General features: G+C 44.3%; 1 protein-coding gene across 11 annotated transcripts in view; it reads right to left on the bottom strand.

Annotated features, from left to right (window-relative positions):
• Positions 1 to 26325, bottom strand: part of ABCC9 (ATP binding cassette subfamily C member 9) — a 148402-nt gene that overhangs the window by 4945 nt on the left and 117132 nt on the right. For all 11 annotated transcript variants that reach the window (XM_075602921.1, XM_075602920.1, XM_075602923.1 and 8 more), the window contains 10 exons: positions 21843 to 21935; positions 14960 to 15062; positions 11814 to 11915; positions 11109 to 11229; positions 9213 to 9343; positions 8988 to 9066; positions 6645 to 6753; positions 3621 to 3724; positions 453 to 586; positions 57 to 119 (listed from right to left, as the gene is read on the bottom strand). In XM_075602921.1, coding sequence (XP_075459036.1) covers positions 57 to 119; positions 453 to 586; positions 3621 to 3724; positions 6645 to 6753; positions 8988 to 9066; positions 9213 to 9343; positions 11109 to 11229; positions 11814 to 11915; positions 14960 to 15062; positions 21843 to 21935 — 1039 coding nt within the window. The remainder of the gene's footprint in view (positions 1 to 56; positions 120 to 452; positions 587 to 3620; positions 3725 to 6644; positions 6754 to 8987; positions 9067 to 9212; positions 9344 to 11108; positions 11230 to 11813; positions 11916 to 14959; positions 15063 to 21842; positions 21936 to 26325) is intronic.

Genomic DNA, 26325 nt, shown 5'->3' with positions numbered 1-26325 from the left:
TTATCGTGCGGTACCTTGTTCCATTAATAATGCGCGATCCAGATCTTCATACTTACAGCGATAGTTACTACAGTGCGATCCGCAAACGCAGTCATCACCACCTTCTGCAAGATGTTTTCCTGCAAAGGAAAAGAAAAGTTAGTACATTGACATCTGTACTAATAAATATGTTATATAAAGCACTGTGGTGCACGGCTTGTATTATATCTCACACGTGCCATTAAATACAGTATTTTTTTGGAACACTTCGTGGGGCCTCACGTAGAACACACAACTACACGTATGAATTAATTACACTAACAACCCTAATAATTACACCGTTTTTATGTTTCATTTTAGAAAACAGTTAAATGATGTGTTGTTATAAAAATGCTGATTATAAGATAGACACTACAATAAAAATGCAGGAATCAAACATGCCCGACTGGTAATCCAGACAAACGTTTACTTACTGTGGCCATATCTATTGAAGCTGTGGCTTCGTCCATTATAAGTATACTGCTCTTCCGAACGAAAGCTCGGGCTAAGCAAAAGAGCTGCCGCTGTCCCACGCTGAAATTCTCTCCTCCTTCAGTTATCACCGCATCTGTTAAGGGATGGACTCGAGTTAGGCCTGTGCTAGCAAACCGGCCACTGAAGGCTCAGAGCCTTTGTTAGGACAGGCCTAACTGATCAACAGTATTGCACTTAAAGATCAAGCTAATGTTGAATATTGCTACATACACACCTCCCACCGCCTTAAACGTATTTGGTTTAGAGAACAGAGATATTAGCTTCTTCCAGCGACATTTGGAAGGAGGAAAAGGGAGATCTAGAGGCCTATGCTATAAGCCTCAATAAGCCACTTATCGAGGCCTTTTCGCCAAAAAGGCCTATTGCTATTCAGTAAGCCTCGATAATTGGCCGATAAAAACCTTTTTCTGCATTTTGTTTTCTCAAAAAGCGTCAGGTTCTCACATTCGTGCAATTCTGTTTTAGTGATAGATTAATGTAATTGATGTGTAGTTGAGGGTCATTAGTTCTTTAATTGTTGTGCTGTTTAGGGGGTGGTGTATTTCTTTGATTATTGTGTATTTTTGGCCTTAATTATTTTTATTAGGGTGACCATTGAGTGATATAGTGACTTATCACGCCCATATTATATGGATAAGATATACCACTGTGCCAATCAATGGGTACAGGATGGGTATAGTGGGGCTGGGGTAGGTTTTTAGTCCTCTAGGGTGGGTAGTGTGGGACAGGAGATAACACCATAATTACTATAGCAGTTATTAACAGCTAAGGTGATTAAGGGGTTAGGGGCCATTAGATTGTATTTTTTCTTGTATTGTTGCTGGCATCGGAGGACATGGACCTGCAGTATGCTGACAAGGACACCCATCATGATGGCAGGGGTAAGTTGAACTTTTTATTTACTTTATTAATGCTGGCTGGCTAATGTTTGATTTTATAATGGGCAAATGCACTATTATCCATATCGAGATAATAGAATTTTTGCCCATTACTGTACTGTGTGTGTTTGGGGGGGTTGTTGGGGTAGAGGAGGTGGGTAGTAGGGTTGATGTGTTTATTTTTCTTTCTTGGGGATAGAGGGATTGGGTGAAGGGGGTAGTAGCCACAAGGATGGATGTTTAGGTCTTCGGGGGGGTAGCAGGACTGGTTAACCCCTTCATTACCATAGCGGTTTCACCGCTATGGTAGTGAAGCGGTTAACTCCTCCCACAATCTTCCAGGCGGCCTAAGCACCCACCATGGGACTACTATCTCCTTCAGCCACCCCCTCTGCCCCAAGAAACAGGCTATTGAGGTTTAATCCCTTCATTGCCTTAGCGGCTGGGCGCTAAGGTAATGAAACTGTTTTAATATAAATTTTAATACTAGTGTAAATGAGCAGGGGGTCTCCGGAGCAGAACCGCGTCGATTTGAGGTCCAGGGACCCCCTTCTTCCTGAGATACGGGCCCCCGATATGGGGTGCCGGTATCTCCTATGCATTTAAATGTCTCGCGTCACGTGACCGTGCGAATAAAATGCATAGGAGGTACCTGCACCCCATAACGGGGCCTGCATCTCGGGAAGCAGGGGGTCCCCGGACCTGAAATCAACGCGGGTCTGCTCCGGAGACCCCCTGCTCATCTACACTAGTATTAAAATGTATACTAAAAACTTTTGATCTCTGGCGAGATATGCGCAGGGAGAGGCGGCTCTCTCTGCCATCCAAAACAAATCGCCTGGTGAGGCTTTTTCAGAGGGGCGATCATCACGCCGCCGGCTACTCGCCCATTTTGGGAATTTTGCTATCACAGGCAATCAAGGTGTTCTCAACACTGTGATAGCAACTCTCACAAAAACAGGCTGCGAAAACAGCCCAGCGATTTTTTTTAATGAAGAATACTAGCATAAGCCCCTGATCTTCCATTTGCTTTTGTTGTAGTTTAAATTTTCATCAGCCAGAAAGAAGAAAAACATATTTTTTTTCACCTAAGTATCAGACAGTTTCCCTTAAAATATGGAGAGTGTGATGTGATGTAAGTATGAGAGGAACCTAAAAAAACCTTTTGGCTCCTAACATTAATAACAACTTTTAAATCTTATTCTCCAAGTGGCGTTTCCAAAGCAACAATAGAAATAATGCTATTTGGTTGAGTGCTGTAGTACCTACTCTCAACTAGGAGCATCTGGGGGCAGATTTGGCTCAAGAATAGAACTGAAAGTAGGATAATACCTTGCAGGGTTTTGCTGCTTTAATATTATTATATAATAAGGGAGTAATAAAGCATGTTTTGTTTAGACGTGATTATTACCATTATACAGTGCTACAGTATTTTATTCCGGCTGTTCATTTTATAATATACTGTACATACTCGAACACTGAGCCACTGATTGAGCCACCTGTGCTGAAGCAGGGATAGCCTTAAAACCTGACCTGTTTGTTTCCCATGAGGACTGGAGTTCGCCACCCCTACATGAATGCATCTTTATTTTAACACCGACTTTCATTGATGCACAGAATGGTGATATTACCGATGTTACCATACAAATATTTGAAATAGTTTGTTAATCTCCTTCCAGTTCCCAATTGAATGCTGTGAAATTGCAAAGACTTTACTTACCGTAGACCACACACAAAAAAAAGAAGTTAGTTCTGGAAAAGAACCGTCTTTTTCTCCTTGTAAAATGTATCTCCTCTAGAACAAGCCTACTGTACGTCACAACCGCACCGGAGACAATCAACACACACGGCGACACGTGCAAATGATTTTAGAACAATAAAAAGGAAAAGTAAGGCTGAACGGATCCACAAACAAACGCACTTAATAAGACGCACAGATACTGCACGGCAGTTTTCCACTGTCAAGTTATTAAATATGTTATTAGTCACATATGCAGCAGCGTGATGTTTTATGTCTTGTTTGCACGAGACGCCCTAGCTCAAGGTTTGTTCGAATGACTTTAAATGGAAAACTTGGAGTCTGTCTCTGAACCTGGCTTCATCTCCACATGATTCTCAAAACTGCTTCCGATCAACTGGAAAGCATGCGCACAGAGCCTGGGCTCTACATCAAAAACTCATTACTCTCCAAGCATATGATTTAAGATGATAGGCTTTGCTCAGACCTACCCAGACCTCCTGGCAGTGCCTTCACAAGGTTCTTCAGCTGTGCAATTTCAAGAGCTTCCCAAAGTCTATCATCGGTGCATTTGCGTTCTGGATCCAAATTTAATCTGTACAAGAAGCAGAAGCCCCGACAATGGTTTAATTGTTTTGGTTTGGTTGTGTTAAACGCCCTAGTTAATGACGTAAAAATAATAAAAAAAAGCATTCCTGTAAGATTACTCAAAGGCAGATGTTCAGGTACGTGGACATTTTTGAGACCACGTTGTTTAGGGTTAGAACCACATAAGGAATATCTCCGACAATGCAGTTAGTATTGTGAATGATGCATTCATGGTTAGGATGCACTCTGAACTTACAGCTGGAGTTCTATATTACAAAAAAAAAACGCTGTGTTTAAAAAATTATCTAAAGCAGCTTTCCCATAATTTCAGGGTTTTCTGATCTGTGAATATTAGTTTCAAATCTGATTACTTTATTTCATCAGAAAGCAATGACTAAAAAAAAATATATATATATATATATATATATATATATATATATATATATATATATATATATATATATATATATATATATATATATATATATTGATGAGAAAATAATTTATGAGCTACATAATATGTGTGAGTCCATTATGTTCAGTTTATGGGTTAGTGAGATACATGTTCAGTTTATGGGTTAGTGAGATACATGTTCAGTTTATGGGTTAGTGAGATACATGTTCAGTTTATGGGTTAGTGAGATACATGTTCAGTTTATGGGTTAGTGAGATACATGTTCAGTTTATGGGTTAGTGAGATACATGTTCAGTTTATGGGTTAGTGAGATACATGTTCATTTATGGGTTAGTGAGATACATGTTCAGTTTATGGGTTAGTGAGATACATGTTCAGTTTATGGGTTAGTGAGATACATGTTCAGTTTATGGGTTAGTGAGATACATGTTCAGTTTATGGGTTAGTGAGATACATGGGTTTTACCAGTAGCCTGTGCAGCTGACAATCATGGAAAACAACTAGTCTTAAAATCTATTTTGTGGAAGCCTTATTAAGGGTTTGTAAATGTAGGAACCTGTTTCATAAGGGATGAGTATGTCTAAAGATGGGTGTATTTGGAAACAATGAAAAGAAAAACTCTTCTTTTCTTCCATCTTATCTTTCCTATCCACTTTGTACTCACAGATTAGTAGATCAATAATTAGCCATGAAGGGAAAAATATGTAAACAACCAATAGATCATGAAATACTTAATTTGAATATTGATTATATATCTCAGATGTGAACATTGATATTGGATCAATAATCCTTGCACAAGTTGTATCGTCTTCAATGTGACTTTCCTTTTGTAAAGTAAAAAATGTGTACTGTATGTCTCAAAAATTGCAATAAAAAAGATTGAAACAGAAAAATCGCGAATAGGTTCCAATTGGGGGATGGGGAGGTTTCAAATATTCTCTTTTACGAATTTGTGATTATTATTCGCTTATTTTTGCCTTTTCGAGCATTCACGTAAAATAAAAAGCTAGTAGCATTTTCCAAACTGTAATGGATTTGTGAATATTCGAAAACGCGTCAAATGCCATTTTCGAGGTGAATGAGAATCACTAACTATGTCCCGAAGCAGGGAATGTTGGGAAGGAATCAAGTAACAGAACTGAGGGCCTTACTGAAACAAACCGTATGTGGGGAGATGATCTTATTAGGTCCTTTGTCATCAGAGACGCCTGTAATGCAGGGATGGCCAACTCCAGTCCTCAAGGGTCAGCAACAGGTCATGGTTTATGGATATCTCTTCTTCAGCACAGGTGGCTCAATCAGTCCCTGCTTCAGTACAGGTGGCTCAATCGGTGTCTCAGTCTTTGAAGTGGGATATCCTGAAAACCTGACCTGTTGGTGGCCCTTGAGGACTGGATTTGGCCGCCCCTGCTGTAACGCATTGCTTCACATTCATTTTCAATACATTTAGGCCCCATCAGCACGTAAGAACAACATCAGCAAAGTGATATGTAGGATTCACAGTGCTCTAATAAAGGGAACCGCACCCTAATCCCGCCTCAGATGCACCTGACTGAATGGAAGGGAACGCGGGATTGTGGGGAGATACCCAACACCTGAATTTGGTGAATTTCCCTCATACAAGTGAAACATTCTCTTGGATTCCTTTAGAAAAAAATTGGTCAATTGGGAAAGATGATATTAATCTTAGCAGCATAGTAAGAGCTAACATTGAACACAAGGAATGTAAGGGAGTATATATTATTCTGTTGTCTCTTGGGCAATAATGAGAATAACTGTTTCTGTGCGTCCTTCTGCATTCTGCACACATTTGCTTTCACACACGTTAACCAGTTATAACTGGAAATTATTCCAAATAAAACAGAACAGGGTTCAAGCATTGATCACTTGCATTTTTTTTTTTTACTTTTTAAATATGTTAATTGATTTTGCTAAATGCTTTGAGTGTATTATGCTATGTATTATACTGCAAAAGATTAATTAACAAAGTATTTCACTCCAAGAAACTCATCTTAAAATTAATGTCAAAAATAATCCAACAGACCTCGTCCTATTACCCTTTGCTCATATTTATGTACTTAACAATCCTTAATCGAGGACAGCGTAAATATATAATTTGATCTTTAGGCTGGATGTCAATCACCTTCTATACAGTACATCGCCTAATAGTGCATGAATCCAGCATGTACACGATGTTAGTGTAAGGATATTGTTTGATATTATAAGCCCCCAACCCACCAACCTCTAAATATTCCCCCGCCCCAATTTCCGCAGTGGTCAGCCTTCCGCTCATAGCCAATGGGAAGTCATGATACCCTTCCACCATATTGATTCATAGAGAATAAAACCCATTTAGGGGATTCGTGCTTCAACTTTCATCAACATACAGATGCAGCTCTGGTTTATTTACCATGGTCTTCAAACTACAGCCAAAAAGTACGTTCAAAATAGATAAGCAGAGAACTGAAAGGTCAATCCAGGGATTTGGAGGCAGCGGTGTAAAGGTACATACCGAATGGAACCACTGAATAATACGGGATCTTGTAGAATAATGGAAAGTCTGGAGCGAAGAGTGTGCAGAGGAAGCTTGGAGATGTCAATACCGTCAATTACAATTTTCCCTGTGTAAGCAAAATATAATGCAAGAGAGAAACAAGCAGTGTTCGTAATTACTTCCAGCATGTACAGGGCCCGTATATAATAAGCAGTCTTCTGACATAACATCGCTCCTGGCACAGTAAGACACCTTACAGCTCATTGCATGTAATAGACTGTAGGGTGTCGTTCCGTGCTGGAAGCGGTCTCATAGTTATAAAGAATGTAACTACTGTACTAGGTGTTCTGTGTCCTAAACAAAACTTGATGAAACAATGTCGTGCATCTAATGCTGCTAAAGAAAAATACATAATACTGCATGAGGTCGGTCAAGACGCTCTTTTCAAGCCTGAATGAGATACTATTGCATGATTGTTACATGTAAGTAAATAACACAAATCTGATTACACACAGTAGGAGGAGCCGAGGATTTGGAGAATGACTCCCTGTATTTGCTTTATAATTGATATGATTTTATTGTTATTCAATTTATGATGAACCAAAATGTAGAAAGTGAAGCAAATCAGTTACAGACACAAGAGAAAGGCAATTTGAAATGATCTGAAGGGTATTGTATTGATACAACGAAGGATGGGGGAAAATCGCTGTGAATATGGATAAAGATTTCTAACCTTCCCGGCTGCACAGAGGATAGTATAAAGGATAGTATAAAGATTTTCATTGCCACAGTCACATGCAATTCTGGTTTTGGTGTGTTTAGCTTACTACCAGATTTACATACCTATAAGGATTTTATATATTGTATATATTTTTTTCTAGAGGTTTACTGTACATCTGCTGAATGAGCAGGAAAACTTACAATCCCATTTTGAATAGCACACAATGAATATCTGTTCACATGTCTAATAGTTTTATCAACGAATACATTGTTCTTCCGACATTACTGTTGGAAGTACTATAATTCATCCAGTAGCCCAAGCACGCTGCCTAGGGGTCACACTCGATTCCTCCCTCAAAATCTCTTCTCACATTCAAAAGGTAGCAAAAAAACTGTCGCTTTGTCCTCCGCAATATTACCAAGATACGCCCTTTCCTCTGTTGCTCGGCTGCTAAAACTCTGACTCAGGCTCTCACTCTCTCCCGTCTCGATTACTGTAACCTCCTGCTGTCCGGCCTTCCTGCCTCTCACCTGTCTCCCCTTCAATGTATCCTAAACGCTGCTGCCAGAATCACTCTACTATTTCTGAAATCTGTCTCAGCGCCTCCCCTGCTGAAATCCCTCTCCTGGCTTCCAATCAAATCCCGCATCTCGCACTCAATTCTCCTCCTCACTTTTAAAGCTTTACACTCCTTACATCTCAGGAGTGCAGCTCCTCCTTATATTTCAGCCCTAATTTCTCACTATACACCATGCTGACTCTTGCATTCTGCTCAAGGATGTCTTCTCTCTACCCCCTTTTGTATCTAAAGCCCTCTCCCGGCTCAAACCTTTCTCACTGACCGCCCCACACCTCTGGAATGTCCTTCCCCTCAATATCCGACTAGCACCCTCTCTATCCGCATTTAAGACCCACCTCAAAACACAACTGCTTAAGGAAGCATATGAGTAGCTCTGTGCCTGATACTATACACCTCATACATAAACCTTGGCCCCTAGCAGACGCACTTACCAGAACTCCCTCCTACTGCCTCTGTATGTTCTTCCTACCAACTAATTAGACTGTAAGCTCTTCGGAGAAGGGACTCCTTTTCCTAAATGTTACTTTAATGTCTGAAGCGCTTCTTCCCATTATGTGTTATTTGTATTATTTGCTATTTATATGATTGTCACATGTATTACTGCTGTGAAGCGCTATGTACATTAATGGCGCTATATAAATAAAGACATACATACATACAATACAAACATGCTAAACATACATGGTTAATTCATATTTTATAAGTTACTGCAATATAAAACATGTCGTCCTTTCTACAGAAATAAAGAATATCCAACCTCAGATACCCTTTTTACTTCCACATTATTTGTAGGCTGTAATCATAATTATTATGACATTTCCGTGAGCGGAAACAGGATGACTTCCAGCGTAGAAATGTTGCACAACTAGAATCAGATCAATGATTACGTTCTGCTTCACCGTTATTGCGTTTGTCTTTTACGCTATAAAAACTGCAGTAACACAGATGTAATAGTGCATTGTATCACACCAATATGCGTGTGCAGTCGCTGTGGTATTCTTTTACATCATTTCCTAAATTCCCAGTTATAAGAAAAGGAAACGTAATCACATTAACCAACCATCAAATATATCCACCATTCTGAAAAAAGCTAGCGACAGCGACGATTTGCCACTCCCGGTCCGACCACAGATCCCGACCTGCGTAACGGAAAACAGAACGTGAATAAAACACCCGTTAAGCAAATCAATTGTAGTGTTCCACAGATAGGGGGCAGGGTGGGAAAAGGGTGCAGATACATTCTCCTTCAGTGGTTATTGGCTATGAGTGATACAATGTACTGTACCTTCTGCCCTGGCTTAATGTAAGCCTTGACATGTTTAAGAACGGGTTTCAGGTTATTCTCATATCTGACACACAAATCGTGAATTTTTATTTCTCCTTCCTTTGGCCAGTCCTCGGGGACCTGCGATGGATCTGAAATAATTGCGAATGCAGGCGAAAAGTATGGGTGAAAATAATCATATTAAAGACATGGAATTACTGTATGCCACGGGTGACCCAGTCTCATTTCTTACGGACAAATTAATTTAGTTCAGATTTTAGCTACATTTCTTCTTTTAATTTTACCAGAGAAAAATGAAAACTCTTTGTTTGAAGAAGTGGATGGCAATCTTATGCTGATGCTTTTATCCCCCAAATCACAAAATAAATATATGAATATATATTAAAGTATGAAAAAATAGAACTCTGCGCAGGTCACCGGCTCACTATAGAGGAACAGACTTTAATGCGTTATACACACGGTTCAGCAGTAATCCTCATCCTCAGAATCCCTCAGACAGACCATGTTTTACTGTATATAGTGAAACAATACTTTCCGTGTTTATAAACTAACTGCAACTTGTACCCTCTCCTAAGATTTGGGATAGATGGAGTCTCCTGAGAAAAGAGTTGAACCCCGCTGTTCTACAGGGAACCTTAAAGCATTAATCCCCCTGCCCTACGTCATCCTTTTTAAAACTTTATTTATTGTTTTCGGGTCATAATTTGGACAGGAGTATCTTTTAGAGCTGAACTGTGCTATTCTCCGCTCTAGGGGATCCCCTGAAATGTACCTCTGTATGTACCCTCTGAAATGTACCTCTGTATGTGCTGCTTATATTTTTCCTCCCGAAATGGCCAGCCGGTCATGCTCACCACTGTGGGCCAACAGGAAGCTGCTCAGTGAATAAAGACACTGACTGGCACTGAGTGTGAAGCAGGGGAGCCTGGTTCAATTCCCGTTGTCGGCTCCTTGTGCCCTTGGGCAAGTCACTTTATCTCCCTGTGCCTCAGGCACCAAAAACATAGATTGTAAGCTCCACAGGGCAGGGACCTTTGCCTGCAAAATGTCTCTGTAAAGCGCTGCGTACAACTAGCAGCACTATACAAGAACATGCTATTATTATTATATGACATTGACGCTTCCTATTGGAGGACTCTGGCAGCCATCTTCATTTTTCTGTTTGTTTCACCTGCTAACGCAAAAGGTACATTTCTTGGGAACCAGCGCTGAACATAGGGGAGTTCAGCTTCGGGGGACTCCCCACTGAGATTATGATAATCAATCTGAAACCCTTCAGTGTACATCTGATTAGCCCCAAAAGCGGATGCCTGTTGGGGCTTCCCAAGAGCTGCTCCCCTCTGCACAGGACCAGCGTGTTAAGGGTCAACATTTGTTTGTACTTTGTGGAACGTCAACCCCACCCACTGGAATATTAATGAGCTAAGAGGACAAAGTATTTTGTATTCGCAGCTGCATTAATTCTGAACGCCTTCAGTGTACATCTACGTCGCCCCAAATGCGGACAGCCGAAGGGCAGCTAAAGGGTGTGAGCCGTTTGCTGCCGTTCGCTGATGTTTGGTGATGTTAAAGTGTTTCGATTTCAATCTGAAACTCACCAGCCCCTTTATCCCTTGTACCCAATTTTCCAACTCTGTCTGTCTCTGAAATGTCTGTGAATTGACTGAATAACCCTGTTCTTTTAATGTAACCATGTATTGTTAGTACTCTATGCCCAGAACATACTTGAAAACGTGAGGTAACTCAATTAATTACTTCCTGGTAACACATTTTAGAAATAAAAAAAATAAAATAAGATAAAAATAAGAGCCACAATTTGGGAGGGGAGCAGCTGTCTTAGGGAACTGAGGAAATGTTTAGACGATTGTGTAAGGAAGAAAAAAATGAATATTTTACCAATAGTTCCTTCATAAGTCTCAGATTCGATGTTCATGAAGCTGTTCACCTTCTTCACTGCGCCTATTTGGACTTCCAAGTCTGCTAAGTTTCTTACTACCCAGTTCAGATAATTTGTTACCTAAATTCCAAGGAGAAAATGAGTGAGATACGGGTATTAATGCCCTGGATGTGACGTGACTTGCAAATACCTGAAGAAGAACTGTTACTTTTTATAAAGTGCCAGCCTTATATGCAGTTGCAGTACATAAAAGGCAAGTTGACAATTTAAATGATGCTGACAAAATATACAGTACAGATAACAAATAGAGCCCAAAAGAGGGAGCTTGCTCTAAAGAGCTTATAATAATCCATCTGTGATTTGATAAAGTGCCTCAGAAATGCCGGAGGTTTTGTTTATAAAATCTTGAGAAAATAAATTCAGAACAGAAATCTGGATCTGATCTATCGGTCCAATTTGTTTTTTTGTAAAAACAGTCATATCTGTGCTATAGTTATATTAGAATTATTAAATAATGCTAACTGTCGCCAATTATATAGTTGTGTGAAAAGATACTGTTCTTTTTTTTTAATGCTTTCGTCCCTCTCCTAGATTTTGCCCATTTGTGTAGATAAGACTATTTTATCATAAAACAGCTGCGGTACTCAATGCCAATTAATACTGTATGTCAATGATGCATAGGGTAAGTGCTATACAGTACGTACCGTCAATGCATAGGTGAGGCCCAATCCTACGAGCCCAGAAGTAAGTCCGTTAATAATGGAAGCTACGGCTGCCGTGAGAACAATACAAGCTCCCAAGTAATCCTAAATAACACAAGATGGTGTAGTGGCCCGCATTATATTTAAAACACACCATTATTTTGTAGCTTTATTGCACAAACATATAGTATACTATATCTGTTATAATATTTATATACATTTGCAAATCTGCTTTACTCAAACATTTCACCAATATGACTGGAAACTTCATGCAAGCGAAACAGGACAGGTTCTCACATCTCTACGGGTGACTGGGCTGGGCCACTGCTTATTTATCTCAAATTGGTTTATTATGATCATTCCTTGCATCATTTCTAATAATACAGGTGTACAGGAAATGTGTACAGTTATTCTCCACATGAAAATTAGCCATCCGAGTGCTCTACACTAAGGAAGCATGAGAGACCCTGATATGAGAGAGAAAGAGAGGAGGGAGAGAGAGAGATAGACGGGGACGGGGAGAGGGAGAGGAGGGAGAGAGAGAGAGAGAGAAAGAGGGGGAGAGAGGGAGAGAGAGAGAAGGAGAGAGGGAGAGATACAATTTATAGAATTGTAGAAGTCCATTGCACTGTCCAGAAGTGAAGGAACAGCAGTACTAACATATCACTTTTAGTGGCAGGCAAAAGAATGATAGGGGAAGTTAAGAGAACTAGAGCTGTGTTGCATCAAGAAGACAGACGGTAGATTAACAAATAAACACAAACCTAAAATAAACAAAAGTAGAAGACACTTAGAGAAAACTTTCTGGGACTGTATCAATTCAGTGTAGCTATTGATCTACGGGAGGGGTTCTCAACTCGTCCTCAAGCCCCGCCTCCCAACAGGTCAGGTTCTCAGGATATCCCGGCGTCAGCACAGGTGGCTCCGTCTTTGACTGAGCCACTGATTGAGCCACTTATCCTGAAAACCTGACCTGTTGGGAGGGGGTTGGGGCTTGAGGACTTTATGATGAAGTTTTATTTACTTGATACGGTATTTATTTTGGATTTACTTTGAGAAGTGTTCCAGTTTAAAGAAGCAAACATCCGTGTTCTCTGGCCTGTGACCTTTTCTAAATGAGCACGGTGTTAGGCTTTTTGTTTTACAAATATTTGGTCACCAAACAAAGCCGTGAGTGTGTTCTGTAAAACACCGCAGGCTTCCACTGCAAGCGGAAAAACACAAAGTAACAGTGTTACAATGTCCAATGAAAACAAAAGGCTGGTACAAAGCCTGGACACAGCACCCCCAAACAATACAAACTGCCCGGGAATATCTACATTTATAGGGAAATTCATTTTTATAGATCTTACTGGGACAAGATACATGAGATATCAACATTATTAATTGCAGCCAAAGGATGTAACACAAATAATACTCCATGTTTTATGTACGGTAACATTCATTTGTGATGTAATGAGAAGGGCAAGGTCGTGCTTTACCCTCCAATACCCTGCCCGCTACACTGCCCACTACCCTGCCCACTACCATGCCCATTACCCTGCCCACTACCCTGCCCACTACCATGCCCATTACCCTGCCCACTACCCTGCCCACTACCATGCCCACTACCCTGCCCACTACCATGCCCATTACCATGCCCACTACCCTGCCCACTACCATGCCCATTACCATGCCCACTACCCTGCCCACTACCATGCCCATTACCCTGCCCACTACCCTGCCCACTACCATGCCCCTTACCCTGCCCACTACCCTGCCCACTACCCTGTCGCTTATACTGCGCACTACACTGCCCACTACACTGCGCACTACACTGCCCATTACATTGCCCACTACCCTGCCGCTTACACTGCGCACTACACTGCCCATTGCCCTGCCCATTACATTGCCCACTACCCTGCCCACTACCCTGCCGCTTACACTGCACACTACACTGCCCACTACCCTACACTGCCCACTACACTGCCCACTACCCTGCCCACTACCCTGCCGCTTACACTACCCACTACTCTGCCGCTTAGAGTGCCAACTACCATGCCGCTTACACTGCCCATTAACACTGCCCATTAACACTGCCCATTAACACTGCCGACAACCCTGCCGCTTACACTGCCTCTTACACTGCCCATTACACTGCCTCTTACACTGCCTCTTACACTGCCCTTAACACTGCCCATTATTACACTGCCCATTACACTGCCCATTATTACACTGCCCATTACACTGCCCATTACACTGCCCTTAACACTGCCCATTATTACACTGCCTCTTACACTGCCTCTTACACTGCCCTTAACACTGCCCATTATTACACTGCCCATTACACTGCCCATTACACTGCCCATTACACTGCCCATTAGGTAATGCTTACCCTGCCCATTACACTGCCCATTACACTGCCCATTACACTGCATTTCCAAACTTTTGTCTTCATTACGGCCCATAAAATTATTTTGTTATAGCTTGAATTTCCATGTTTTCTCTTCACATCATATTACAAATAAGAACAGGGAACTTCTGCTGTTACTTGGTGTAGCACATTTATTAATTAAATATTATTAATGTAAAAGCTGCGATTTAATGTAGAAAGCTATGGACAAAAAGAATAGAAAAAGAAAGCTCGTGCCATCGGGGAATATGTATATACTGCATAAACAAGCAAAGGGCATATCCTGGAAATGAACTCTGACCTCCATGTCCGCTCAACCACCAAAATACCGTAACGCGTATCATGGCTTCTCTTGCCAAAGCTTTGTACCTCTGATGAACTTTGTACATCGGACAAAGCAGCGAGAGAAGCCGCGAAACGCGTTACGGTTTTGGCGGTTGAGTGGACTTGGAGGTCTGAGGTCATTTCCACGATATGCTCTTTGTTTATTTATGCAGTAAATACATATTTCCCGATGGCACGCGCTTTCTTTTTCAGGCTGGCCACTCTGCTGGCGCGGTCAGCCTCGTCATCCCCTAGAAAACAAGCGTTTTCGCCATGACGTACAGTACAGCACCAGCTACATCATAGGGACACCCTAAAGGTTAAACACTTTTCAGGCATTATAATACCCATAGGGGATTCTCTCCTGTTTTCAGCCATTTACTGTTTGTTTCCACAGCTCCTAAATCACAGTAAGATGTAAACCTGTACTTACCGTTCTGACCTCCAGCCATCTGTTGGCAGCCGATAGAAACAAATAAGCCATGTTGTTAGTGTCGGTCAGCTCCAGCATGCGCTGCTTAAATCTGGCTTCATGCCTGCAGATGAGAAAGTGTGTTCCTATAACCTGCGCTGTCACTGACAGTGTACACAGCACTGATAAAGAAGCTCCCCAAACAGCTTGCATGCTAATTTTAATACCCGAAGTTCAGGAAAACAAAGTCATTTACCCACAGGGACTCACTGTGCTTGAAGCCTGGTTCTTCCAGCTCAAAGATAATGCCATTTATTACCACCTGGGATGGCGAAAATCTTTGCGCACGCTCTCAAATTTGTCAAATTTTGGCCATTCATAGCTGGTGATAAATGTGGGCTATAAAAGAGTGAATTTAGCTAGAGATCACCAACTGTGACTATCTTACTTAGAGAACCGCCAAATATTAAATTTCAGAAATGTTTCGCCCAAACTGTTGGTGAATATTGGCAAAATATACTGGCACATTTTGGCACATTTTGTGAGTTTTTGCTTAAATAGAGAAATGTTCATTTTTCAAAGTTCAAATCAACAAATAGCCCTCGATCGAGCCACTTATTGAGCCACCTGTGCTGAAGCAGGGACTGATTGAGTCACCTGTGCTGAACCAGGGATATCCTAAAAACCTGACCTGTTGGTGGCCCTTGAGGATTGGAGCTGGCCACCCCTGGTGTAAATGAACCAGCTATTACTTTTGCCAGTCTAAAAGAAGAACCATGTGCCTGGCAGACAATGACTCATTACATTACATTCAATCACACACTACATTACTACTTTACAGCATATGGCTTCTTAAATAAGCATTTAAAATATATCTATATCTTTCATGTTCCAACAATCTATTATTTAAACATAAACAGAGTTCAAGGATAAAAGTGTTCTCTTTGTATGAAAAGGCTCTGCTAATTGCAACGAAAGTCAGAGAACCAGTGTGATAGACACGGACGGAACGTTCTTTTCATGGATTCCCATATTAAAGATATGCTTCTTTTTGCCAAGTGGAAAATCTGACACACGTAGCCTGCGTTTCTTCACACACAACTAGCTCATCCTCTATTAGTAGCCATCTGATGAACACAAAGTCATAGCTATTATAATCCATTTAACTGCTGTGGCAAAATAATTAAAGAAGCTTGCGAGAAACTGCATAGAGACACATACAATTTAACCTGTCGAGTAAGACACTTTTCTGAAGACGTCATTACAATGTTTACCTACCTGTGAATTCTACGAACTATATAAAAAGCACCCACACAAATCCTTTATTCACACCCTATCTACTCCTTCCTGCTGCTGGGGATCTCCCCTAAGCCTGAACCCAGACATACACACCTGCTTTCACCCACGCCTCCCTGCCTCCCACTCTCACCCACGCCTCCCTGCTTCCCGCTCTCACCCACGCCTCCCTGCTCTCACCCACGCCTCCCTGCCATCGCTTCCCCTGCAAATGGTGTTAACCTTCTGATCTAATACTCACTAACCTTAAAACTCACCCCACAAGTTAAGCATCCCAATATCCTGCACTCATGGCTATTGTCCCACACTCAGCCACTCCTAAAACCCATTGTGGCCAAGCACTGCCATCTACAGCACTTATTCCCTCACCTGCTGTCTCTGTAAGTCTCCCATCAAACATCTTAGATTGTAAGCTCTTCGGGGCAGGGATTTCCTTTCCTATTGTGTGATTTTGCTGCACTTATTGTATTATTATAATTCCCTGTACTGTATTCTTTGTGAAGCGCTGAGAACACTTTTGGCGCTATATAAAGACATACAATACAATATAAAATACTAAGACTTACATACAAGGTCAGTTTTTTATATGAAGATTTCTGATACATTTGTAAAAAAAAAAAAAAAAAGTGGATTTAATTGGGAAATAATCTATTTTCTTGATAACTTGGTTCAAGCAGTGAGACTGTCTTCAGGGAACACAGAGTGTGAAAGAACATTTTTGCTGTAATCCTATCCCCCCAATAAGTTGCCAAAGCATACAGTATAAATGAATATTGTCCTTGCTAGTCTCCAAATAGGGGCATGAAGCTAACTTCACGTGAAGCCTAACCGCGGGTCTTCACAGCCCGGTAATGTCCTGCTAAGTCATCGCTTCTCCGATTCAATGGGTGTTAGTGATAATGAAACACGAATGATATGTCAGTCAAACAGCAGGTATCCACTAAAGACTGTCAAGGTTCATACAAGGACTTAACGTCACATTAGTAAGGGCAGGGGGGTTCAACTCCAGTCCTCTAGCCCACCCCAACAGGTCAGGCTTTCAGGATATCCCAGCTTCAGCACAGGTGGCTCAATCAGAAGCTCAGTCGAAGACAGGGTTTTCATTTCCTATTGTCTGATTGCACTTGTTGTAATATAATTCCTTATACTGTATGGTCTCTCTAGTAAAGCGCCACGTACAGCTGTAGGCGCTATATATGTAAAAATATACCTACATAGTCAATAGTTGACTTGAATCCAAGTTTTCCGCGGATCACACTGCTTCGGACTATAAGGAATAAGGGGCCTATGCAGAGAGCAGCAGTAAGGGGAATAGCGGCATTTTTTGGAGAAAAATGCCTGTAGAAAGGCAGGTACTGGCGAGTTTTAAAAAAAGCGCAATTTTTTATTTTTTTTGCAAATTTCGCCGCGGGGCTGGAGAGAACCTAAATCTCTCCAGTGTTGAAAACTGCCGTATTCAGAGAGGCGCGATCGCCATCTAGCGGCTGTTCGCGCCAAAAAAATGGCGCGATTTTCAAAATTTTGCTTCTCCAAAAAAATTTGGCAAGAAGCTGGAGCTCGGCGGCCGGTGGGGGAGGAAAAAAAAAAAACGCGATTTTTTTCCCACAAGTTTCAACAGCGCGCATATCGCCGGTTGAAACTCTCCATATGCAGACAGGATTCTAAATGCAGTTTTCGGACCTTTCTGCATATGGAGAAAAAAACTCTCCATTAAAGCTACTTTTTATTCCCCTCTCCAATTTTAAATAGCGCTGCTCTCTGCATGAGGCCCTAAGTCCCTATACTGGTTCATTCCTTCATAACACTGCAATGATGCCGATCAGTCATTTTTCCACATTAAGCAGAAAGGATTGAATATGAAAATGCCACCTCAGCTAAAAAGCTATTAATAGTTGCAGTTCTTGACCAGAGTTGTACATATTATTAATCATACTGTGATCCTGGATCTTTGGGGAATAGAATATATGAAAATTGTCCTCCTTCCAGCCTCAAATTCCTGCTCGGAAAAATGCCACACACACATTTGTTACCATGTTGGAATGATCTGTGTTATAGCAAACAGGACCGCAAACAGGACGGGGCTCGGAGGATAGCTTCCCCCCACACAGGGGCAGATCCGCAAAGCTCCGTTAGGGGCAGATCTGTGCAAATACCCCAACGGCAGCCCAGTGCTACTCCTTAAATAACGTCTGGTTATTTTGTTTCCAGCCGTTAGTGATAATGATACGCACAAGAGGCGCGTCCACTAACATTCATGTTAACGCAGAGATTTAACATGATATTAGTTCGGTCATATTTAAAAGTGGCTTTAGCTCCCTCGGTATAGTGCTTAAGACTAATAAAATAGCGCTACCTCTCCTGCTAAATCCCTATTACCAGTGCCTGGGCAGAGCTAACGCCACCTACAGGTAAGACTGGCATAACGCGATTCATGCTACGCTAACACAAGGTGCTACGGTCACATGGCGCTACGCTAGGGTGAGGTTTCAGGAGTCCAAAATTAAAGGGAAGCGCAAGGGTGACCAGACGTCCCGGATTAGCCAGGACAGTCCTGGTTTTTAGCCGTTTGTCCCGGGTCCCGACTTTTCAGGCCACGGTCCAGGTTTTTCTCCGCGTTGGCCGCACATGTCCATGCACAGTCAGTAAGAGAAAAACCAGGACAGTGGCCTGTAAAGTAATTCGCGCATGCGCAGTCGACACTCATGAAAGCGCAACATTTGACCCGGTTTCTAACGGAACAAACATGGTCACCCTGCATTAAACCTATTCTAATGAGAAAAGGAAAGGCCGTTCTTTATACATCTAATTAGCTTTGTGGATACCGTTACACTCGGGGAAAACACAAGATGTTTTTTGCCCTGATTGCCAATCTGTCCCATGTATTTAGCAGGGATTCCTAGGTGGGGATTGTCGCTACAGGGTCACAATTTCCCCCTCTCTGGGAGCTGTTCCACCAGAGTTTATACCGTCACGTTACCTAAAACAGGAATGGACGTGATTCCCCCGGATGTATATCCACAAAGCCAACAATATGCAGAAAGAACGACTAACATACATCTTATTGGAATAGGCTTAATGTCACCTTATTGTAGCCCTAATGCTTTATCTTCCAATAATGTAACGTTAAGGATATCTTAGTGTTACGCCGGCCCAGACCCTTAAATAAAGAGGTCAGGGAAATACCCCTATGTTAGTTAACTCCTGCCTAATTGGGGCATTACACCCACCCAGCAAGAAAGAGAGCTATGCTATGAGAGCCAAGGGCTATAAATATCCCCTCAAAACACACCTTCAGACAACACGTGGAGAGACACCTTGCGTAAAAAATGGGAACGCCTGAAACACCTGGGAAATATACTAATAGGGGTCATTTGCATATACTATTAGCATATCTCCCAGGTGTCTCCGTGGTGGCCATTGTTTCTAAGGTAGATTAATCGATTTTTTTAAATCAATCCACAAATATGCACAATTGTGAATAAAGGCCAAATTCTAAGATTAGAGAATAATTTGCCCATCCCTAGGGATTACAGGTATAATACACTTACTCAAACCTATTAAATGTTTCTGATGATTCCGATGCTCAAAATACACAAACAACGTAGTGTTTCTATATATACTGTATAATAATTACATTATTTAAGCCAACTACATCAGGAATTTTATTGCCTAATGCAATATCCTTTATAAAAATCCAGTTACATATAAAGGACACTGTATTTTGAGTGAATAATATAATTGGGAAAACACTGGCTCCTGGGAGCTTGTTAATGTTCCCACCCCAATGTTGTCCATTGTCCAAAGTTTGTAACCCTTTCTTCTCGGCTCTAGTTTGGAATATGGGTCCGATAGTAAGACATAATTAGGGTTACAGTTTAATTTATACAGCCCCAGTGTCAACATGTTCAAAATGAGTGGTGAGAGCTGGAGAATGTAACAGATTTCTTAACATTGATACATGCAGTTACTTAGATAAACATAGAGTGTAAGCTCACGCGAGCAGGGACTGTGTGTGTGCCAATCCCATGCGCAATGCTGCGTACCGCGCACTATACGGCAATTGTGAAGCACTTTGAGTCCCATTGGGAGAAAAGCGCTGCTTTTTAACTTGTTTATTAATGACCTTGAGGTTGGGATCGAGAGCAAAGTCTGCATCTTTGCTGATGATACTAAATTGTGTAAGGTAATAGAATCAGAGCAGGATGTAATTTCTCTTCAGAAGGACTTGGAGAGACTGGAAACGTGGGCAGGTAAATGGCAGATGAGGTTTAATACAGATAAATGTAAGGTTATGCATTTGGGATGCAAGAATAAAAAGGCGACTTACAAATTAAATGGAGATATATTGGGGGAATCCTTGATGGAGAAGGATTTAGGAGTGCTTGTAGACAGCAGGCTTAGCAATAGTGCCCAATGTCATGCAGTAGCTGCAAAGGCAAACAAGATCTTATCTTGCATCAAACGGGCAATGGATGGAAGGGAAGTAAACATAATTATGCCCCTTTACAAAGCATTAGTAAGACCACACCTTGAATATGGAGTACAATTTTGGGCACCAATCCTAAGAAAAGACATTATGGAACTAGAGAGAGTGCAGAGAAGAGCCACCAAATTAATAAAGGGGATGGACATTCTAACTTATGAGGAGAGGCTAGCTAAATTAGATTTATTTACATTAAAAAAGAGGCGTCTAAGAGGGGATATGATAACTATATACAAATATATTCAGGGACAATACAAGGAGCTTTCAAAAGAACTATTCATCCCACAGGCAGTACAAAGGACTCGGGCCATCCCTTAAGGTTGAAGGAAAGGAAATTTCACCAGCAACAAAGGAAAGGCTTCTTTACAGTAAGGGCAGTTAAAATGTGGAATTCATTACCCATGGAGACTGTGATGGCAGATACAATAGATTTGTTCAAAAAAAGGTTGGACATCTTTTTAGATGGGAAAGATATACAGGGATATACAAAAAAAGTATACATGGGAAGGATGTTGATCCAGGGATTAATCCGATTGCCAATTCTTGGAGTCAGGAAGGAATTAATTTTTCCCCTTAATGGGGTTTTTTTGTTTGCCTTCCTCTGGATCAATAAGTAAGTATAGATATAGAATAAAGTATCTGTTGTTTAAATTTAGCATAGGTTGAACTTGATGGACGTACGTCTTTTTTCAACCTCATCTACTATGTAACTATGTAACTATGTAACTATGTAATTATTATTTCATTATTATTACTTATAAAAACACATTCCCACTCCGGTAACTAGCTGTATTAGAGGTTAAGGAATCCCCTGAATGGGAAACCATTGACCTTCGAAGAGGAAAATAAGATGGCACATGGACTGGCTAATAATTGTTCATTCATTGTGCCAAGAACGCCAACATTTCAGCTGTGTAGAACAGCCTTTATCAGGTGAGGGCAACCAGCCGCTATGGACTACTGACCTTCTCCAGAGATGCAAAATGTGAATATCCTCGTGGGAGAGCAAGATTTCATTATATTATACCCAGCATGGATTGACTGAAATATTTCCATGTGCTGTACATCTCTACATCATATTACTGATCAACAGCTAGGGAAATCTATAACATACGAGGCACGTACTTGAATGCTCGAATGGTTGTGAGGCCTTCTGCCGTTTCTGAAAAGTGGCACAGCAGGGGGAGCTGGGTATTGTCATCGAGTTCCTGGAGGTCTCTGTGTTCAAAGGGAAATAAAACCAGGACAGAAAATGAGTGAACAGAACACACATACCGTGTATACAGAGGACACAGAGTGCAGGTGCAGGTGTGTGCAGGTGAGCGCAGAACACAGGTGTATCTGCACAGGTGCAGGTGTGTGTGCAGTTGAGTGCAGAACACAGGTGTGTGCAGGTGAGTGCAGAACACAGGTGTGTCTGCACAGGTGCAGGTATGTGTGCAGGTGAGTGCAGAACACAGGTGTGTGCAGGACACAGGTGTGTGTGCAGGTGAGTGCAGAACACAGGTGTGTCAGAGACACTTACAGCAAATGTTTGAAAAGATACTGGAATGCTTACAGAATAAAAGCATTGCTTAACCCTTGCAGAGCTATGCGTCACTGTCACCTCTGGCAGCGGACAGGTTAAACCACCCCAAAGATAGACAGGTGTGACAACTCCTCCCGATTTCTTGTTGACTCAGATGTTATGCTACACCAGGGGTGGCCAACTCCAGTCCTCAAGGGCCACTAACAGGTCAGGTTTTCAGGATATCCCGGCTTCAACCTAGGTGGCTCAGACATTGACGACAACATCTGTGCTGAAGCAGGGATATCCTGAAAACCTGACCTGTTACTGGACCTGGAGTACTGGAGTTGCCCACCCTTGTGCTACATTATCTAAAACATTTCCCGTATCACTTGTTAACGTTTAATAACATTCTATGTACAGCTCTGCGCACACTGTCAGCGCTGTATAAGAAACCAATATTATAGCGCATGAGGTTATTCCCATCTGCAGATCCTATTACTTTCCACAAGACTGAAGAGACCTCACAGCTTGCATTAAAATAATCAATATACACGGCCTTATCTTTATTCAAACATGTGCATGCGCCTCTGGTGCCGCAGATCCAACAACACCAGAGTGCCCGCAGATCCAACACCAGCAGAGTGCCCGCAGATCCAGCATCACCAGAGTGCCCGCAGATCCAGCAACACCAGAGTGCCCGCAGATCCAGCAACACCAGAGTGCCCGCAGATCCAGCATCACCAGCGTGCCCGCAGATCCAACACCACCAGAGTGCCCGCAGATCCAGCATCACCAGAGTGCCCGCAGATCCAGCATCACCAGAGTGCCCGCAGATCCAGCACCACCAGAGTGCCCGCAGATCCAGCATCACCAGAGTGCCCGCAGATCCAGCATCACCAGAGTGCCCGCAGATCCAGCACCACCAGAGTGCCCGCAGATCCAGCACCACCAGAGTGTCCCCAGATCCAGCACCACCAGTGTGCCCGCAGATCCAGCATCACCAGAGTGCCCGCAGATCCAGCACCACCAGAGTGCCCGCAGATCCAGCACCACCAGAGTGTCCACAGATCCAGCACCACCAGAGTGCCCGCAGATCCAGCATCACCAGAGTGCCCGCAGATCCAGCATCACCAGAGTGCCCGCAGATCCAGCACCACCAGAGTGCCCGCAGATCCAGCACCACCAGAGTGTCCACAGATCCATCATCACCAGAGTGCCCGCAGATCCAACAACACCAGAGTGCCCGCAGATCCAGCACCACCAGAGTGCCTGCAGATCCAGCATCACCAGAGTGCCCCAGATCCAGCACACCAGAGTGCCCGCAGATCCAGCAACACCAGCGTGCCCGCAGATCCAGCAACACCAGTGTGCCCACAGATCCAGCATCACCAGAGTGCCTGAAGATCCAGCAACACCAGAGTGCCCGCAGATCCAGCATCACCAGCGTGCCCCCAGATCCAGCACCACCAGAGTGCCCGCAGATCCAGCATCACCAGAGTGCCCCAGATCCAGCACACCAGAGTGCCCGCAGATCCAGCAACACCAGCGTGCCCGCAGATCCAGCAACACCAGTGTGCCCACAGATCCAGCAACACCAGAGTGCCCGCAGATCCAGCATCACCAGAGTGCCCGCAGATCCAGCATCACCAGAGTGCCCGCAGATCCAGCACCACCAGAGTGCCCGCAGATCCAGCATCACCAGAGTGCCCGCAGATCCAGCATCACCAGAGTGCCCGCAGATCCAGCACCACCAGAGTGCCCGCAGATCCAGCACCACCAGAGTGTCCACAGATCCAGCACCACCAGTGTGCCCGCAGATCCAGCATCACCAGAGTGCCCGCAGATCCAGCACCACCAGAGTGCCCGCAGATCCAGCACCACCAGAGTGTCCACAGATCCATCATCACCAGAGTGCCCGCAGATCCAACAACACCAGAGTGCCCGCAGATCCAGCACCACCAGAGTGCCTGCAGATCCAGCATCACCAGAGTGCCCCAGATCCAGCACACCAGAGTGCCCGTAGATCCAGCAACACCAGCGTGCCCGCAGATCCAGCAACACCAGTGTGCCCACAGATCCAGCATCACCAGAGTGCCCGCAGATCCAGCACCACCAGAGTGCCCGCAGATCCAGCACCACCAGAGTGCCCGCAGATCCAGCAACACCAGCGTGCCCGCAGATCCAGCAACACCAGTGTGCCCGCAGATCCAGCATCACCAGAGTGCCCGCAGATCCAGCATCACCAGCGTGCCCCCAGATCCAGCACCACCAGAGTGCCCGGAGATCCAGCATCACCAGAGTGCCCGGAGATCCAGCATCACCAGAGTGCCCGCAGATCCAGCAACACCAGAGTGCCCGCAGATCCATCACCACCAGACTGCCCGCAGATCCAGCATCACCAGCGTGCCCGCAGATCCAACACCACCAGAGTGCCCGCAGATCCAGCAACACCAGAGTGCCCGCAGATCCAGCATCACCAGCGTGCCCCCAGATCCAGCACCACCAGAGTGCCTGCAGATCCAGCATCACCAGAGTGCCCGCAGATCCAGCAACACCAGAGTGCCCGCAGATCCAGCATCACCAGCGTGCCCGCAGATCCAACACCACCAGAGTGCCCGCAGATCCAGCATCACCAGAGTGCCCGCAGATCCAGCATCACCAGAGTGCCCGCAGATCCAGCACCACCAGAGTGCCCGCAGATCCAGCATCACCAGAGTGCCCGCAGATCCAGCATCACCAGAGTGCCCGCAGATCCAGCACCACCAGAGTGCCCGCAGATCCAGCACCACCAGAGTGTCCACAGATCCAGCACCACCAGTGTGCCCGCAGATCCAGCATCACCAGAGTGCCCGCAGATCCAGCACCACCAGAGTGCCCGCAGATCCAGCACCACCAGAGTGTCCACAGATCCATCATCACCAGCGTGCCCGCAGATCCAACAACACCAGAGTGCCCGCAGATCCAGCACCACCAGAGTGCCTGCAGATCCAGCATCACCAGAGTGCCCCAGATCCAGCACACCAGAGTGCCCGCAGATCCAGCAACACCAGCGTGCCCGCAGATCCAGCAACACCAGTGTGCCCGCAGATCCAGCAACACCAGAGTGCCTGAAGATCCAGCAACACCAGAGTGCCCGCAGATCCAGCATCACCAGCGTGCCCCCAGATCCAGCACCACCAGAGTGCCTGCAGATCCAGCATCACCAGAGTGCCCGCAGATCCAGCACCACCAGAGTGCCCGCAGATCCAGCATCACCAGAGTGCCCCAGATCCAGCACACCAGAGTGCCCGCAGATCCAGCAACACCAGCGTGCCCGCAGATCCAGCAACACCAGTGTGCCCGCAGATCCAGCAACACCAGAGTGCCTGAAGATCCAGCAACACCAGAGTGCCCGCAGATCCAGCATCACCAGCGTGCCCCCAGATCCAGCACCACCAGAGTGCCTGCAGATCCAGCATCACCAGCGTGCCCGCAGATCCAGCACCACCAGAGTGCCCGCAGATCCAGCAACACCAGCGTGCCCGCAGATCCAGCAACACCAGTGTGCCCGCAGATCCAGCATCACCAGAGTGCCCGCAGATCCAGCATCACCAGCGTGCCCCCAGATCCAGCACCACCAGAGTGCCCGCAAATCCAGCAACACCAGAGTGCCCGCAGATCCAGCATCACCAGAGTGCCCGCAGATCCAGCAACACCAGAGTGCCCGCAGATCCAGCATCACCAGAGTGCCCGGAGATCCAGCATCACCAGAGTGCCCGCAGATCCAGCAACACCAGAGTGCCCGCAGATCCAGCACCACCAGACTGCCCGCAGATCCAGCAACACCTGCGAGCCCACAGATCCAGCACCACCAGTGTGCCCGCAGATCCAGCACCACCAGAGTGCCCGCAGATCCAACAACACCAGAGTGCCCGCAGATCCAGCAATACCAGAGTGCCCGCAGATCCAGCAACACCAGAGTGCCCGCAGATCCAGCACCACCAGAGTGCCCCCAGATCCAGCAACACCAGAGTGCCCGCAGATCCAACAACACCAGCGTGCCCGCAGATCCAGCATCACCAGAGTGCCCGCAGATCCAGCATCACCAGAGTGCCCGCA

This window comes from Ascaphus truei, chromosome 5 (assembly GCF_040206685.1).
Source record: "Ascaphus truei isolate aAscTru1 chromosome 5, aAscTru1.hap1, whole genome shotgun sequence".
In the NCBI taxonomy this organism is placed as follows: Eukaryota; Metazoa; Chordata; class Amphibia; order Anura; family Ascaphidae; genus Ascaphus; species Ascaphus truei.
The sequence above is the reverse complement of the archived record's forward strand: the minus strand, read 5'-3'. Positions and strand labels throughout refer to the sequence as shown.